This window comes from Argiope bruennichi, chromosome 9 (assembly GCF_947563725.1).
Source record: "Argiope bruennichi chromosome 9, qqArgBrue1.1, whole genome shotgun sequence".
In the NCBI taxonomy this organism is placed as follows: domain Eukaryota; kingdom Metazoa; phylum Arthropoda; class Arachnida; order Araneae; family Araneidae; genus Argiope; species Argiope bruennichi.
The window spans coordinates 123,488,794-123,507,561 of NC_079159.1; the positions used below are offsets into that span (position 1 = coordinate 123,488,794).

Genomic DNA, 18,768 nt, shown 5'->3' on the forward strand with positions numbered 1-18,768 from the left:
TAAACTTATTTGAAAGTATACTTAGCTTCTTTCCAATTCGAATTTTGTCCCTTTTTATCACATTGCCATACCAGTAAAATAAAATAATGGATTTTAATCAAAGAAGGCATCACACTCAAGACTATAACTAAAAAAAAATCAAATTTCTTACAGATTTATAACATGAACACAATTGTCTGTTATACTGGTACATAATGAATATTACAATGAATAACTCAAAAGCAATAAAATACATATTTAATTATCCGACTATACCATTATCTGAAATTTTCCTTTGCTTCACAATTTCTAAAACTTCTTCTCTTTTTTTAGCTAAAATGGCCAGAGATTGAAATCTATATAAAACAGGAAACAAATGAATATAAATACATATATTTAGCAAACATACTTTAAATCTGGCAATGTAGAAAACAGAAGCACTTACACAACTGTAAAATTTTCGTCTAATATCACTTCACATTTACCATTTGAACAATTTTTTCCAGCAAGTTCATAAAAATGGGGCTTTGGAACAGATTCATTTGTATACAGACTAACTTTAATAACAACTTTTTTTCTCCAGCTTGGAGAGCAATTTTCCAACTAAAAATTAAAAATATAAAATACATATTAATTTCAAAGAAAGGGGCTGATTATAAATGTTTCTAAAAATAAGTCAAAAATATCATATACGAATCTTTAAGAAAATTATATCAATATATTCACTAATTTTAAGTAATTAAATTTATTTCTTATCAGAAGTAACAGGTAGAGATAGTACAGTATTCACTCTTTGTTTAAATAAAAGCACATATTATTATGCAAAAATATACAAAAATTAAGAATTCATTTAGTACTATTAATTTTTTGAGTCAATACAGGCTGAATAAAATAGTTTCATTCTTATAAAAAATAAAAACTTATATACAGTATTAAATACGAATTACATGGAAGAAATCTTATTTTTCTAATGATATGTTTTTAAAAAAAATCAACTCTAAAATCACAGAGGTTTTCAATACTAATAGCAATATGATTTGCATTACTAATTAGGTTCGGTTAAACCTAATCTAGTCAAGAGTTCAGTAATTCATAATTCAAATCTAAATGAAAATCACAAAGATTTTTCCAAACTATTCCCCACTCTATATTATATATGATGTACAAAAAAGTGAGAAGAGCTTTATTTCCTTAACTATTGTTATCTACTTATTAAAGAATTAAGCATCCAACCATCATCTTGGAGGTAATGTATAATGAGGAGAAGCACTAATTAGTAGTATCATCGCCTGTAGAAGCACTGTCAAATCCCAAAGAATTCAAATATAACACTATTCAAAATTGAATATATATCAGTCACTACTTAGCACACTGTAGAATAAAAGAGAATTAATTAAAGTTTCTAAAAATGCCATATAGTACATTTACAGAAAAGTTGTTACTGCTAAAGTCTCTTACACACACAAACACACACACACTTTTTTTTTTTTTCATTTGAAAGGTTATTATTTTGATTATTGATATTTCCATTTTGATTAAAGCTATGTTTACCTAACCAAATTATATTTCTGAGAAAAGATTGACTCAATCTGAAGAGGACTCAATTGGGTATCTAGCTGTTGATCATGATATGTAGCTGTCTATAGAGTCTCTGAATGCAATAGGGATGTCAGTAACTATATCAAACCATGCTCTATGCTGTTTTGTTGTTGTTGTTTTGTTTTTGGAATGAAGAGTTTGGAGCTGACTATTCATACAATAACATGAGGATCATGTGAAAAATAAATAAGCCAAAATGTCAGTTTTTACACTATTTGTATAATGCCTCCTCCTTGCATTAGAAGTAAGAATCCTGTAAATTGCAATTGCTAAACCATTCTAGAAAAATATTGGAAGCATGGAAAATGACATTTGTCATCTTCTGTGACTAGATTTGCATTATGATTATATATAAACTAAACTATTATCATTCCAAAATGTTTCTTGCTATTGAAGTATGTCATTCTTTTGGAATACTAAATATCACACATATAATTACAAAAACATAGTTTTCTTTCTCTTTTCAGTATTCCACTTTCTGAGGTATTTGAAATGTTCAATTTCTCAAATTTCAATATTATGAATGGTTTATCTAAACTTGAAATAAGTCTCTCTAATTGCTAAAATCAATATATGCTTTCAAATTTTGTAGACAGAAGCATGAAATTCTATGTGAATTTTCTGCTCCTCTAAAGCTTCATAATACCTCATGTGTGCTCATTTTCATACTGAAGCAAATCTTTTCAAATTGGAATATTTAAAACACCTCCAGAAAAGTTTATATCATACATAGTTCTTAGACCAATTAAAAGAAGTCTTATTTCAGATTTTCAACAAGCATATCTTGTTGATATTAAATCCATTTTCCAAAGTACGCATTGCCATGTGATAACACAATTATTCTTACAATTTCCCAAAAATCAGAATATTGTTTGGACTTCAAAATATTAGAATTTAAAAAAAAATGTAAATGCCTTTTTCATTAAATGAATCAAAACACTCTTTGTATACAGTTTAGCTTTTAATTTTTTTTTCTGGAAAATTTCAAACTGTACCTTTGCATGTTCTAAACATGCCAGGGAAATTTGTGCGTTGAAATAAAGAAATTGAAACAAATCAACCATTTGTTTTTCACATAATATTTATAAATACTTCGATAAATGTAGATATTAATAATATGTAGCTTTTAAAAAAGCAAAATTTTTGGACATGGCTAAATATATTTTTTATAGTATTTGTCGTAAATATAACACACTTTACTAAAAAAGACCCTTTTTTCCAGTTTTAATAACTCCACTAGTAATCAAGTAACTTGTAGTCACTATTCCAATATCAGTATTTTTTTTCAACCTTAGATTTTTAGTATCATCAAGCTCCGTCAAAAAGAAGTTGCCTACTATTTTTGCATCTTCAACAATTTTGCTTCTTTTGACAATATTTTTCATTAACTGTTTAAAAAGCATGAAAAGATTTTTATATAAAAAAGGCCTACTGATAAAGATGTCAGAAAAAAAATTTAATGGCTGAGGAATATTAGTAAATTAAGATAAATTAATTTTAGCCAGAATCAATTTATTCTGATGACATTAAGAAAGAATTTTTTAATTGAAATTTATGTATTTCTTTATGTTGTTATAAACTTTTAAAGCACAATCGCAAACACTGACATTTTTTACCCAGTGTTAGGAAGACGGATTATGCAATTGCTCAGAATGGCTGTAAAGATAACTACTTCATCTGTCATTAAAACAGTTTATTTCAACTTGAAATAAGTAAACATAATATAATAAAAATAACATTATTTTCTCTATTCATTTTTCCTTCAATGCTGTTATATCTGTTGCATATAAAAGTTTACACTCTATATACAGTTGTTAAAAACTTGTGGCTAAAGCTGACTGGTTATGATGTGGTAGTCAATTCTTATTGGCCATGACATCACAGCTATGAAATTCACATAAAATAGAAATACAATGAAAGCAAATATTACATTTAATTAGATGAGTAGAACAAAAATGATTATTAAATCATGAAAAACTTATAAATGACAACACCAGCAGATAGAAAAAGCTTCCACAGAAATTCAGAACTTGTAACTTATAGAAAATTAGCACATCCAGCAGCACATTCTTTAAATATTCTATACATTGTTCTCTTAGAGTAACATCTGTTTTCCATTGAATAGATGCCCATACTAAAATGCTCCATGGATTATGCATAGTTTAAAAGAACCTAGATCTATAATTTTACAGTATTTTTTTTCACAAAAGTTCATTCTTGACATGTTTTTAAAATTTTTAATTTACATTTGGTCCATCCATACTAATTTTGTAAAAGTAACTGCATATTCAAACTTGATGTAAATTCTTTAAAATTTTCAAGCAATTCTTAAGCAGTGGTATGCCTTAAAAATATTGCATTTCAATATCTTCTGGGCACAATTGGTTGATTCATACCAATATCTTACAATAAGATCCATTTGACATTTTTCAGAAATGCTGTTCAAAGCTTTGTCAAAGCATATTACAATTTTTTAAATTACAATTTTACAAAGCTAATAACATAACAAATAATGCAAGACATCTTTGTATGCCTTTGTTTGTTTGATTTTGTGGGGGGTTTTTTGGGGGGGGGGCTATTTTAGTATCAGTGAACATATGTGAAAATATTTCCATCACTGAATACATTAAAGGACGAATAAGATGGAACAAGTTTTAATGTCCATAATAAAAGTTCAGTTTTAAATGATTATCCTTGAACTAAAAAGTTGCAAAATCAGTTTATTTTCGGACGTCAAAATTGATGTTTTCAGACTCGGCATATCATCTTCTCCTGTATTCCTTTAAAATGCAAAGTCCAATATCTATAATGATGTTTTTGAACAGGCATGCAGTTTTGTACATTTTCTTCTTTCAGCATTGCTAATAAGTGTCTATTTTTCCCATATTTCTTAAGCTATTATCTTCTTACAGCATGCAATAAATGGATTTTGTGGAACTTCTCTAACCAGCAGAGGTCAGGATTCATATTTTTATCCATCCAATCTGTCTTAAATATGGATTTTGAGCAGCGGAATGTTTAAAAAAATTTTCTAATCTATACTCTGAATAAGCTTACAATTTCACACATAATAAGCAAACAATTCAATAAATTCATGTTACAACTAAACATCACTGCAGTGCTTTTGCAAATTGAATGTTAGTCTTCCTACAGGAGAAATTTATTCTATTCTTTCATGCAGTTACAGCAGTCTCTCAAATCGTAATTCAACTGGTTCAATATGAAAAAAAAAGGAGGAACAAGTTGAAAAGGTGGGAATTTCTTCAATTGCACAATCACAACTTTTGGAACTATGATTGCGATCTTTTATTCTTGCAATGTTTAGAGATCGGAATTTTTAGATGAAAAAAAAAGGGATTAAAAAAGTAAAATTCCCAATACTTCCCCTGCTTGTACAGCAATTTTGAAATTTTTTAACATTTTCCTGGTTTTTAGATGATTTTTAAATGCCTAGTATTTTGGATTTTTTTTTAAAGAAAAATTAGTAAAAAAAAATATTATATGTTTCTTTAAAAAAAATTAAATATATTAAAATATTTATAAATAAAAAATGTGATTAAATTCTTTGCATTACTTCATAAACTGAAACATATTTCAAAAAGTAGCAATTAAATCTTCAAAATCTGGCTAATGTGTAGTATATGCCAGTTTAAAAGTTTAAGAAAGCATGTTAAAAGAGAAAAAAAATGAAAAACATGGAATGCGTTTAGCCACAGAATTGAAACATAACATCTTATAAATAGGACACCACACATTACCAGTTTAAATAAAGGTATAAAAATGTGTGCTTTTCAATATAGTTACTTTGACTGTAGGGAAACATTTCTTTTTACGAGTAGCACCTTCTCCTTTTATACCTCCATGAGATCCTTTTTCACTTTTATAACGATAACGAAATGTATCAGCAGGTTGTTCAATTATATTTAGATAAGGACAAGCTGAAATTGAAAAAAGTAAACAGAAATAAATATAAATAACAGCAATTCTGTTTGAAACAGATAACAGAGGGAAAAAAGCAAGGAAAGAGAAGAAGAGTAAGAATTTATCAAGAAACTTCAAATATAGGTGCAGTTCCTGCAAAGGTATTGTAAAATCATACACCTCCTCCCTCCCAGTTCTTTTCAATGTAAAAAAAGAAATTCATTTAATTTTGTACACAGTATTTATATTATTTAATAATCTAAAAAACTTTTCTTTTACTTTTCAAACATCAGAGGAAGCTGTAAATGTAATGAAATACAATATACAATTCTTTGTGCAAAAATAAATCTTTCTAACTACTTTTTAACTGAGCACTCAACTCATGTTGCTGAACAAGCCCAATAACAAAGCATATTCTCAGTTGTGGGGAAAACAAAACGCTGTCAAAAACAATCAAGTCAGAGATGTTAGAAGTAGGGCTTTAAATGTTTTGCCATAGTAGTGAAAGTTTCCCAAGCTGAAAATTTTAAAGTAAATAAAAAAATGAAGGATAATTATCAGCAAATAAATATTAATTAAGAAATACTGAACCTAAAATTTTTCTCACATATAAATACAAAAATTACATCCTTGGAAATGTATTTTTATATCACTAGATATGAAATTCGTTTTAAGATTTCCATAATTCTTTTCTAACCAGTTGTAGAAATTTTTACATATAAGAGTTAAAGATGGGGGGGGGGGGGAGGTCATAAAAGAAACACTATTTTGAATCCCTTCAATTGAAATTAACTTTTTAAAAATAGTAAATGCTTAGAAACAGTTTGTTCAAACTTATCTATATTATGTCAAATATCTATTATTTTTATTATTAAATCTATTATTGATTTGACTAATTAAAATATTCAAACAAAAATACAATTTCAGCTATGCCATATTAAATTCCTGCACAATTTAGTTATATTCAAAGCTATACTGTTTAAACTACTACTATTCAGATCATTTTGATGGGCTCACATTAGGGTGAAGTTTATAATTGAATTTAAAAATAATAACATTTAATAACAGTGACAAAATATTAAAAATTCTTTATGTGAAAATATTTAAATTTCAAGGAGATATATTTAACAACTTTTCTATACTAATTGTGTGAGTGTGTGAGTGTTTTTTTGTTTGTTTGTTTGTTTTATTTTGTTTTTCAAAGCCTCCTTTATATTTTCTTATTTCTAAGTATCAAAATTTCGGCTTTGGGTGAAAAAAGTACTTATGAGAAATTGGAAATTGTCAAAATTTGTAAAAATATTTCAGACTTCTTTTAATTCATCTAAAAGTATTTCCCCACTTAATGAAGACTGTAAATTTAGGATCGCTGATATCTCCTCATCCACAAAATGAACAGTATTGCAAAAAGATATTTATCAAGAAATTGTATTTTTTAAAATGCTTCTTTATCCATACATAACCTAAATTTTTGAATTTCAAAGCTAGATATGATATATATATATATATAAGCCTCACTGCATATATTCATTATTCAGAAATTTCACAAAGAAGAATTCTCATGCTTTCAATTTTCAGGATTTTTATGCTTTTTTTAAAATTTTTTTTAGGAAGATAAGGTAAATCATCCATACCATCAATAGCTCATGCATTATTTCTACCATAAATATGCATAAAAAACAAAATAAAACTTTTTTTTTTATATTGTAACTATGTAATCAACAATGTTTAAAATAAATTTATCTATAAAACTTTTCCCTCATGCTAGATTTCTTTTGTATGAAGGTATTTGAACAAAGATTCAAATTGAACACAGAATGATGTATATTTTTATACTCATTTTTCACTCAGTAAAAGTTATAAAAATACAAATATTTTGAATGTCTGTAATGTTTATTGTCTGTAACACGCAATAATCAAAAACAATTAATCCCTATTATAAAAATTTGCATCTGAATTGCATTTTATTTATGTACAATTTTTTTCGAAAAGTGACCTCTGTTAAAAGGAAATGAGTATTTAATACACCAAATATACTTCTGTAGAGGCAAAAAGAAACCAAACTTCAAAGAAGCCAATAGGAGAAATTAGAAAGAAACAGAAACACTGACAAAATAAAAGAAAGGGGGAGGAGTTAACTCCACTTTAAACTAATTCTCACTGAAATGCAACTTTGATACATTTAAATTTATAGACAGAAAAAAACAGCATTTGATCTTCAAATCAATCAATCAGCTTCATGTGCAGTAAGCTTTTGTGGTTGTCAGAAGACAAACCTTGACATGCATTTTTCTTGCTTGTTAATTTATTTTCTCTCCTCTTTTCAAATTTTTATTGATTTCATTTTTATTGATCATTTAATTCTTAAAGTGAAAATCGAGCCCTCAGAGTGGAAAAGCAAGTAAATTAATATCTTTAATTGTAAATGCCAAGTCAATTCAACTTCTATTCTAAAAATGTTCATTTGGAAGTATTGACATATTTAATTATATAAGAAGTATAAAGTATTTTTATTCATTATACATAAATTACATTTTCATACACAAATTTGAGTAGCTAATAAGTATTGAAATCATAAAAGAAAATAAAAAAGTTAAAAAAGAATGATGTTTAAAAAAGAATGTCAAAAATAGTATGCAAAGCCCATTAAAAATGAATTTGTATATTGTTTTTGTTCTAAAAATGATTAGTATGTTTAAAATCAGATCTAAATATTAAGCTACTAAGTCTACAAAAGCAAGTATAAACATAATTAAAATTCAAAAACTGATATTTAAATTTTCGATGATAAAAAAAAGAAAACCATAAACATTAAAGAACAAATAATATAAGGATGCAATAGATGGTAAAACCATTAGCGTATTATAATGAGATTACAAAATTGCAGTAAACAAATAAAAATCATTACAATATTGGAAATTAAATAAATGTGTGAATTTTAAAAATTTAATAAAAAAGCTTTGATTTTAATTGATAAATTAAAAATCAAGAGTTGTAAATAGATACTTGAGGCTCTGAGTGAACACACGAGATTGGGATCACACCCTTCATTGCCTCATAATTTTAACCACTTTTTTCTTGTTAGGGGTGACCATTTTCTTAATAATTACTATATTTTTTATACTACCAACAAGGAAATGTAAGAAACTCTCTCTTTCAATAGAAGAAAAATGGGACAAATATTAATATCTTAGTTCCTATTTTTAACAGCCATGGAAAAATTACAAGGCTACTTATTTGCTCTCACACTAATTTGAATCAAACTATCAATAAGGATTTTGAAGTTTTTTGGCAGCAACTTTAAAAAACTATTACATCACAAATTCATCTTTATATTATATTAGCAGTAGCCGCACAGTGTTGCCAGTGGCATAACATCGAAGAGGAAAAATTAGCTTTAGACTTAAGTCTAGCCTCCACCCAATATGACATGGGAATGGGCGGGATCAAAAAGATATTTAGAAATCATCAAAAATAACTAAAAAAAAAAACATTTTATAGCACATATTCAGAAATGTTTAGGGCTAAGCTTTGATATACAGTCATTTGGCTCCTTGCGAGGTTGGCAATTTTTCGGTGGCACTTGGTTTGGGGTTACATGGCCGCCACGTTCTTTAATGTTACTGTATGCTACAGTATTTCGATCTTTCCTGTTCATTTCCTTGATTTTTTTTTGCTGTTGTACGCACTTCTTCTGCTTACTTTCATTATTTTCGATTAAACTCTTTTGCATGCAGTTCATTTTACTGCATTTATTTACTTTTTTTTCTATATTTCCGTTAATTTGCTGCAGAATTCCTCGGAACCTTTAGATTGGAAACGCTACTGCTGCCGATCACACCACATTCAGCCATTTTGGTAAAATTTGGCGATAAACTATTTTTTGGGTAAAAATGACTGTAAATCAATGCTGTTCCATATTTAGACTATTAAAATGGGTTCAATTTTCCCTTGTAAACAACACATGTCTTTTGATTCATCTTTCCATTTTAAAGCTAGGCTACAGTCATTTTGCGCCTTGTGAGGTTGGTAATTTTTCGGTGGTGCTTTTACTACCATTACCCTATTACTGCCGCTCTCGCCAAATTCGGCCATTTGGCGCTAAATTATTTTTTGGTGAAAATGGCTGTATATCAGAGCTGTTCCTAAAGCTGAACAATATGGACAGATTATAGACATTGTTCCTATTGAAACCGAGCCATCACTTCTGTAATCCACACATGGACCGAAATTCAGAGCGGAGTACTTCTTTTTGGACCAAATATCAGGAATGTTTGTTCTTTCACTTCTTTTCCTGTGTCTCATATTTATATGTCTTTTTTTGTCAGCAGACAGGCAAGATTCATTCTGTCTTTGTAATTCAATTGCAGTGCGATTTAAAGAGAGACGGTTACTTTGCTCAGCAGAAGACGCTCCTTTGAAGAAAGTGTGGACATTCTTTCTCTAATATTCACTAACCTATGGGTTCTTTCCTTTATATTTTCATCACTACACAGCAAACAAAGCATTTTGGCATTCAATGGCTTAGGTTGGTCTTTAGGTCTTTCTTTTGGGGATAATGAGATTTGAATCATTGTTTAAAATCAGATGTAAACAAAGAAATGTATCACATATGAATACCACAGTTCTTGTTATTTGCACATGCAAAGTTTGGAATTTCCACTCATGTGCGGATAAGCACAAAGCACAGATACTGCTGCTTTACGCATGCGTGAATCATAGTAGGAAAATAACTAAAATCGCAATTATAAAACTCGTTTTTTTTATTTTGATATGACTTCAATATACTAAAACCTTCCCGAATAAATGTCCTACAAAATGGTACAAATATCTCCAAAATTATTTAAGTATTTCTCAAGTTTTTAGGATTTCAATATACAGACGTTTTCAGGAGACTTCATTTTATACTATGTATAGATTAAAATTGAAAGATTTTTAAATGAATTTGAAATTTAAAAGAATTACCTTTTCAATGTTATTCTTCATTATTTTGCTATAAATTTTTTTCACAGATAATAAAAATAAAATTTAACTGATAACAACTCATTAAGCTTGTAAATAAAAAAAAAATTAATGCTTATCAATGTGTTGCCATCATGATGACAAAACCTCAAATTAAAAAAAATTCCATCAATTCTAATGGTAAACTAAATTTAATAAGGTGTAATTTTTAGTATATGCCTACAAGGAATAAAATAAATCTGAAACATTTTATTTTATAGAAATATGGATGCAAGAAAAAGGTTTATGAGATTTTAAAACATCTATATTATGAATTCAATAAATCTATATCATTTAAAACAAATATAGCTTAATATATTCAGGATATCTACTTAAATCTGGGCCCAATAGCTAATTTTTAACTATTAATAATAAGCTAACACACATAAAAAATGGTCTAAATAAGATAAATTATCATATTTTATGTATTTTAAGTCAATATATTTTTAGATGAATAACAATTTTAAATTTTTATACAAATTTATATAATTAGTCCTGTGAGTCTTACATAAAAAATATTCTTCAGATACTAATTATAGAAGCTCCTCTCTTTTGAGAAGAAAAAAAAAATTGATTTATATTACAAAAATTTGAATATCATTATTTTAAAAAATGCATGATTTTAAACCACTTCATTGACAGCCTCAAGAAAAATAAACTTTTCACCACCTAAAATTTCTATCATGCAGTTCACAAAATGATTTTTTTTTAAAAATGCATTTAAATTTAAAATATTTCAGGAGTCAAAAACTAAGTACTATAATGAATAAGGTTAGCAGAAGATCAAAAATAAAGATATGGAACCAATGGAAATTTAATAATTAAAACAAAAAAAATCAATAGGTAACAGAACAAACAATTTTTACTTACTCTCTTCCATATTTGTTTCATTGCACATCATGTTATCACTTGGTATAATAGCATTCATGCCACAAACAGAATCAAAATATTCTGTACTTTCCAAACATGTAACATTTTGCAGAGTAGTGTAAATTGTTTCTTCATTTACAATGTATTGATAACCTGATGGCATGATCTAAAATAAGTTCATATTAGTCAGATATTTTCAAACGTCATAAAATTACTTAAATTTTATTTTAAAATGAAGCTATTTATATCCATAATATTTCAGAAACTGAATACTATAAAAAAGAAAATGGGTATAGTTTTAGAACATGGATAAATGGAGCATTCAACAATTTAAACAGTTTAATATTTAAAATGCAGTAATATTCAATCAACCATAAATTATTTTTAAAAAGAAACACGGCAATATATATAGAATGTGGCTCTAAATGGTTTACAATAATTTTAACAGAAGGTCAAGAACATAAAACAAATCAGCTTTGTGACATCTAGGCAAAAATATTGAAAAATGAATATTTGATGGTATTTTCGTTTTCAGCAAAATGATGGATATGGAGCTCGTATATATAAAAATCAAAGTAATTTTATTAAATATGTAAACAAAAGGTAGTTTCCTTTAAAATTTTTAAAAACTCTTTGAATCTGTTCAATTCTCTTCCAAATCACTTTTTCCTATTCATTATATTATATTGTTAGCAGTGAAAAATTTCTGGCTCGCCGAACAAAAGCATTAGATTTACATTCACTTTCCACAAATTTCTTTTCTAAGAGAAATATCTTTTTCCATAAAGAGATAAAGAAATCAGATTCCAACTATATACCATTGACAAATATTTCTTTTTCCATCTGTTTCCTCAAACATAGACGATATTTTAAATGGACTGAGGCTTCTAAAATTCACAATTTTTTTTAGTAATGCTTATTGAATGGATTCTGTCAGAACGCCTTAAGTGATCATAGACTATATATTCTGAAACATGGTATTTTTCATTTAAATTTCTCACTCACATATTCTTATTAATGTTGAATTCTCTTTCAGAAGATGCTTGTTCATAAGAAAGAATGAAAATTTTCAAAGCTCTCCATAGATTCTTTTTTAATTTATGGACTATGAACTCCATAAGGATAGCATCTTCTTATCCTTTCTGATGAAAGTAGAATACAGAACATATTTTTTTCCATGCTTACTTCTTCTCAGTTAAAACAATTCCTAACCAATGAAAAAAATATTGGAGATTTATTCATTATGTATTCCAACGTTTTTAAATAAACTACTGACAATCACACTTGAAAATACATAATCAGATATTTCTTCCAAATTATTGCAAGTGTTATATTTCTCTCATGAAATATAAGACTTGGCAATGGCATTAGTACTGGCCATTAGCAATTTACTATAAACATAATTTCAACTAAGAAATTTTTTTTCAAAGCTTAAAAAATAATATAATTATAATTTTACTAATTTATGAATATGAGATGTATAAAAAGACAAAAGTGAATTATCACTCTGATACATTTGAAAAAAAAAATGGCTTCATATACTCTGAAATTTGTAAGAGAGCTACTTTCCAAATTTCATGTTGCAGTATTTACATTCATGTGAACAGAAAGACTGACAGAAGGTCAATTCATTGATTCAGTGGTTTAAAATTTTGATATAGATATATAGTTTAGATGCTAAAATTGCATACCAAATTTACCTATGCAGTGTGTTGCATTTTAGAGTTATCATATTCACCTGGACTCAGATAAACAGACTTTTATTATTATTTTTTTTTTCTTTCTTTTTTTTTTTTCTTTTTTTTCAAAATTTGATAGAAATCTGCAAATTTAGAGTCAAGAAATTCCAGTTTAAAGCATTTTGTGATATCATGTTCACGCACAGACATGATTCCAAAAATGAAAAGGTTTTATTCAAAGGTTTGAATCAGGAAGATTGGATAAAATCTCGAGCTCAAATGTTTTGGTGACTACAACTCTTTCTCTTTGAATAATTTGCATGCAAAAAAATTCTAAAAAATGAAATTTACTAGCATTAATTTATTTTTGATATATTTCAGCAAGAATAACAAGAGGCCTACTAGTAACTTTGAAACATCAAACATTTTGCTTTACTTTTATTTTTAGAAGTCTTGAATCATTCAATATATTCACAATTGAAAACTGACAATGAATAAAATAAACAATTTCTAGTATATAGTTAAAAATCCTTAATTTCAGCACAAAAATTATTTGAAGCAAAAATATTAAACTAATTTACTAATGGGGAGTCACTAAATCATGTTGAAATAAAACTAATAAATGCTCAACAAACAAGTAATCACACGTTGAAAAATACTGATTAACTGTTAAAAACCAACACTAATGGTTTTATTTAAATATATAAAATTATCTCTAAAATAAAAGAAATTCCCTCCCAGACTTAAAAAAAAAAAAAAAAAAAAAAAAGAGGTGAAAGAAGCATTTCCATAAATTCAGATAAAGCATTTTCCACTAACCTCCAGATTCAATGAAATTCATTAGCATTGAAAGATCTGACACCACAGAGAAAATACAGTCCATAATCGGACAGATCAAGCATAGTAAAAAGTTTTTTTTTTTTTTTTTTTCCCATCAGAAAGAAAATATAAGCATATAGATATAAAAATAATAATAATAAGCACTTTTAAAGCCCTTATATAAGGACCATCAAAAATATGCAGTGGTTAAGGACTTTTAATGATGCTACACACCCCGGTAAATATAGATAAATGATAAGCATTTAAGGTGTAGGGACGTAAAGATGGGCATCATAAAATAAGAAATGATAAATTAGAATATTACTGCCAAGAAAAAATTGAAGCCAATTAGAATCCAAAAGTGATCACTTTCAAGATAATGAAGCACTTCTATTTCAAAAGAATTCTACTGATGTTACAAAAGTATGTAAAAAAGGGGTTCCAAGATTCCAAAAGGGTAATCTAGAACAGGAATGATATATAAATAATTAAAATCTTAAATGAACAGAACAGATTGAAGTCATGACTAAACCATTAATAAAATATTATTGAAAAAATATCTTTTCAATTATGCTACATATTATAATATCATCCATAATAAAATAAAGAGTGAGATTATAATACAAAGATTAGTTGATTCTGTATAAATAAAAATGATGATATCTTTTCTGGATACTTATTTTCAGAATTGCTATTTCTATAATAATTCTAAAATAAAAACCGCTGCATTTCACTGCTCATAAAATTATCCTACAAATGTCATACAATTTTATAATATTAATCTAAAAAAAAAGGGTAGGGGGGTATATGAACCATTATACCTAAGGATTAAAACTAGAAATTTCTAGAATTCTGCTGCAGAAATATAAGATCAATTTTTTTTTTCAAATTAAAAACTGGAAAACTTCCAAGAAATCAGCAGGTACAGTTGGATTAACTTTAACCCTTTCTGGATGGAATGTCTCTATTCTAGATGTTCACTTGAAATGGAGCATATGCGAAGGGAAGCATCACACAGGACAAAGTTAAGCTAAGCATAACTTTGAAAATAATTAAGTTTAAGTCCTAATGTCACAATTTTTGGGACCTATTTAGATTACTAGTTCAGCTGTCATATACTTAAAATTAGCATTTAGTAATCTATTTCTTTTAATTTACATTAAAATGTGCTTTTTTAAAAATTCATTTACGATGTGAAATAATTTTTAGTGGTCCTATTTAAATTATTCTGAAATTTTAATGGACAATATACATTAATAAAAAAATTCAAAAATACAATAAAAATTAGTAGAAGGCAGGCAAGCAGTAAGCTCAGATTTTGATAAAATATTCGTATTTGAATTACTCAAAATATCGATTTCTAATTTTTTAGACTACGAATCATTACTCTCATCTGTGCCACTAATTGCCTTATTCATAATGCAAGACTATCCTCTTCTGATAAATAGCATTTTCTTACCAAAACAAATTGAATTCAGCATTCCAAATTAAAAAAAGAAGTATGCGCAACATATCTGAATACTATGCTAAAAACAACAGAACTGATGGTAAAACTCAAACAGACCTTGTATAGTAGCAAAAATAAAATTAAAAAATAATAATAAATAGAATTAGGAATAAGACCAGAAATGTGAGAATATTTCTTTCATATGGAAAGTTAAAGAATCCAGCTTTGTTTATTTATATAAGTTATCCCCCCCACTCCCAGCAACAGCTGATGAATAAAATACCAAAGTGAGGCAGAATATGAGCTAACTGAAGGTCAGGATACTAAAACTATGTTCATTTTAAAAGTAATTGACTCAATGATCCATTTAGTGACCTTTAAAAATCTTACTAGCTTAAAATGCACATATGTATCACCCGTCCATTGAATTCAAGTTCCAGCAATGCATGGGTGGTACATCCAAGTGCGAGAAACATTCGTAGGTGATGCATACATGACATGCCCAGCGCAAAAGGGTTAAATACTCTATGCACTGCATTTAGAATATCAGCTTTCCATTCAGTACATTTATTTTCCTACTTAAATTCTCCATCGGTTATGTGTAGTCAAAAAGTACTTAAGATTAAAAATTTTACAGTAGTTTTTGCACAAAAACTCTTCCTTGACATGATTCAAAAAATTTAAATTTGCATTTGGTCCATCCATACTAATTTTGTAAAAGTAACTGTATGTATTGACTGTCAATATCTTTTAGCTGAGACTATTGGTTGATTCGCAGCAATACCTTAAAATAAGATCCAATTACCATTTTAGTGAAATGCAGTTCAAAGCTTCATTAAAGCATATAACAAATTTTTTTAAACATTTCTTAAAAATTTATGAAAATCTTTCTTAAAATATTCTCTAATTTACTGTGAATAAACTCACAATTTCTTAAATAATAAACTAACCATTCAATTAACTCATGTACGAGTGACTAAATAACAATGCTTCTGTAGATTGAATGTTGCTATTCCTGCCAAAGAAATTTATTCTATTCTCCCGCACGGTTATAGCAGTCTTGTGCTTTGTCATTAGCTGCAATCCAGGAATCTCATGGAAAAGAAACAGCTGTCACTGAAATCAAAATTAAACTGATCTATACAAAAAAAAGGGGAAAAAATGGAAAAGTGACGAGTTTCCATGATTATGCTACTGTTCCATTTTTGATGCTATGGCTACAATCTTTTATTTTTGCAATGTTCAGGGATTGGCAATTATTTTTATTTCCATTTTTATTTTTATTTCTTTCTAAAGATTCTAAGTAAGAAAATGAATTCTAGCTTCAGAATTGAATTCAAAAATTCTTATCAACTCTTTCAAATCTAAGTTGCAAATAGCCTTTTTACACATCACCTAAACAGGATGTATAGTGAGAAACTGTTGCAAAAAATGTCAATGTCAAAAACATACTCACATGAAAATATAACGTTTGTACTATTCACTTAATTTTTTTATGATAAATTTTCCTAATCAGTAGCAGAAGCTTTCATAAATTTTTTTAATTGAAAGAAAATTTAATACTTATAAACACTAATACATTGTGTACCTAATAGAAATCTCTAATACAGGCAAACTAATTCATCATTACAGATGATAATGCAGTTTAGGAAACAAAACTAAAACGTGAAAACTCAAGAGTGATCCTTAATAGATTGTGTACAACACAAGAGAATACTAGTCAGTGGCATGCAATGTGTTCATAATGATCACTCTGTTTTAGATGACTAGCACTGAAGGCCATAAGTAAACCCTATAACATATTACACAGCCTTTTTTCATTAATTTCAAAATTAACATTTGCATTGTGTTTGAAAATTAAACAGAATGTGCTTAAACTAAATTTATTACCTGAATAGTCATCCAATTTTTCTTATTTTGCTGTATCAAGTGTAGCATATGCAATTTGAAAATTTTTTATAAAGACAATAAAAAATAAAAATTATAAAGAATATGTTTTAAAAATATTTTGGCCAACTTTTTTTTTCTGTCATCCTTTGTTTCTGTGCTAAGATTACAAATCTTCATACAAATATTTTCCACTTAATTATTTGCCTTCATTTTCCGTCCTTCTTTGATCACCAATTGCCCTATGTGATTTGATAAACACCGACAATAGAAGATTGATAAACATTTAATTATCTGCTCATTTATTCCAAAATAATATATTTTTGAATTCATGGAAAAACAATTTATTTTGGTGAATATAGATATTATATTTACGTGAAACAATCGACATTTTTCAACAGTAAACATAGCTTTATCACTTTTGAAATGGAACAAGTATTTCCTACATTAACTAAATTATCTCAACCAAATATTAATAAATATTTCATAAAAATATTGATTTTCAGAAACAATACAATCTTTTTATCTTCTGCAATAACCTTATTTATCTATTGTGACAACCGCGTGTCAAATAAAATATTATTGCAGTTATTTCATTCATTATTGTCGACAAACATCTAAAATGATGAATCAGAAGTAAGTTTCGTCGGATGTCCCACCTCTAATTCACCATTCAATTTTTTAACAAATAACAATTTATCACAATTTGCTTGAGATGCTAAACATTTAATTTTGAAAAAATTGATATAATTTTTAATTGTTATTGTTTCACTTACCTTAAATGCATAAAGAACTGTAGGATTAATTTTTATTCTCTATTTCTGTTAACAGACAACAATCATTCTAATAAGACAGCAATAATATTGAAACCTTCAATAGTTTTCTTCTGTCAAAAGCACTCAATTATGCCAGAAATGATCGACAAATAATACTTTACCGCTAAAATTTTATTAATTACCCGCACGCTGTTATTAAACTATAACGCATCATCCAGTCTACTTTAATCTACTAAGTTAAAAGTTTCACTTCAAACCGATGTGAAACTTAAGAAAGTAAAGATTGGACGATAAGACATGCGCCAATTATATTATATTTTTCAACAAAATATAATTATTTCACTTTAAAAATGTTACTGATTTTAATTTTAAATCTTTAATAATACTTTAAAATAATAATAAATGGTATAATTCAAGTTTTATTTTGAACAGAATTGAATTATAGAGTTGAAGGTATTATGTTAGGAAGTTGCGCAATAATACAATTTTTACTGTGCATTATTCTGTTTGATATCCAAAACAAGGGGATTTCCCTTTTGACATCTTAACAACAGCGGCGTTGTTAGCAACGATATCATCTTGCACCATCCATGTGCAATAGGATGGAACGAAAATATCAATTTTTGATTTTTAAGTTGTAATAGCGCAGAAAAGTTGCCTTTGTGTGTAGATAAAATAAATTATAAATATGAAAAATATTGGAGTAGGTCTTGAGGTGCCGCAAGGACGTTCAAATTTCATAAAATTAAAATTTTTGCTACATTTTAAAGTTTTTTTTTTTTTTACGAAC

General features: G+C 27.4%; 1 protein-coding gene across 1 annotated transcript in view; it reads right to left on the reverse strand.

Annotated features, from left to right (window-relative positions):
- LOC129983686 (nuclear factor NF-kappa-B p110 subunit-like) overlaps positions 1–18,244 on the reverse strand; it is a 60,336-nt gene extending 42,092 nt beyond the window's left edge. Inside the window, exons 1-5 of the mRNA XM_056093270.1 lie at positions 17,979–18,244; positions 11,371–11,536; positions 5,383–5,516; positions 425–582; positions 256–335 (exon numbers count right to left, since the gene is read on the reverse strand). Of these exons, the coding sequence (XP_055949245.1) occupies positions 256–335; positions 425–582; positions 5,383–5,516; positions 11,371–11,533 (535 nt within the window). The 5' untranslated portion in view covers positions 11,534–11,536; positions 17,979–18,244. The remainder of the gene's footprint in view (positions 1–255; positions 336–424; positions 583–5,382; positions 5,517–11,370; positions 11,537–17,978) is intronic.
- Positions 18,245–18,768: the final 524 nt, after the last annotated feature.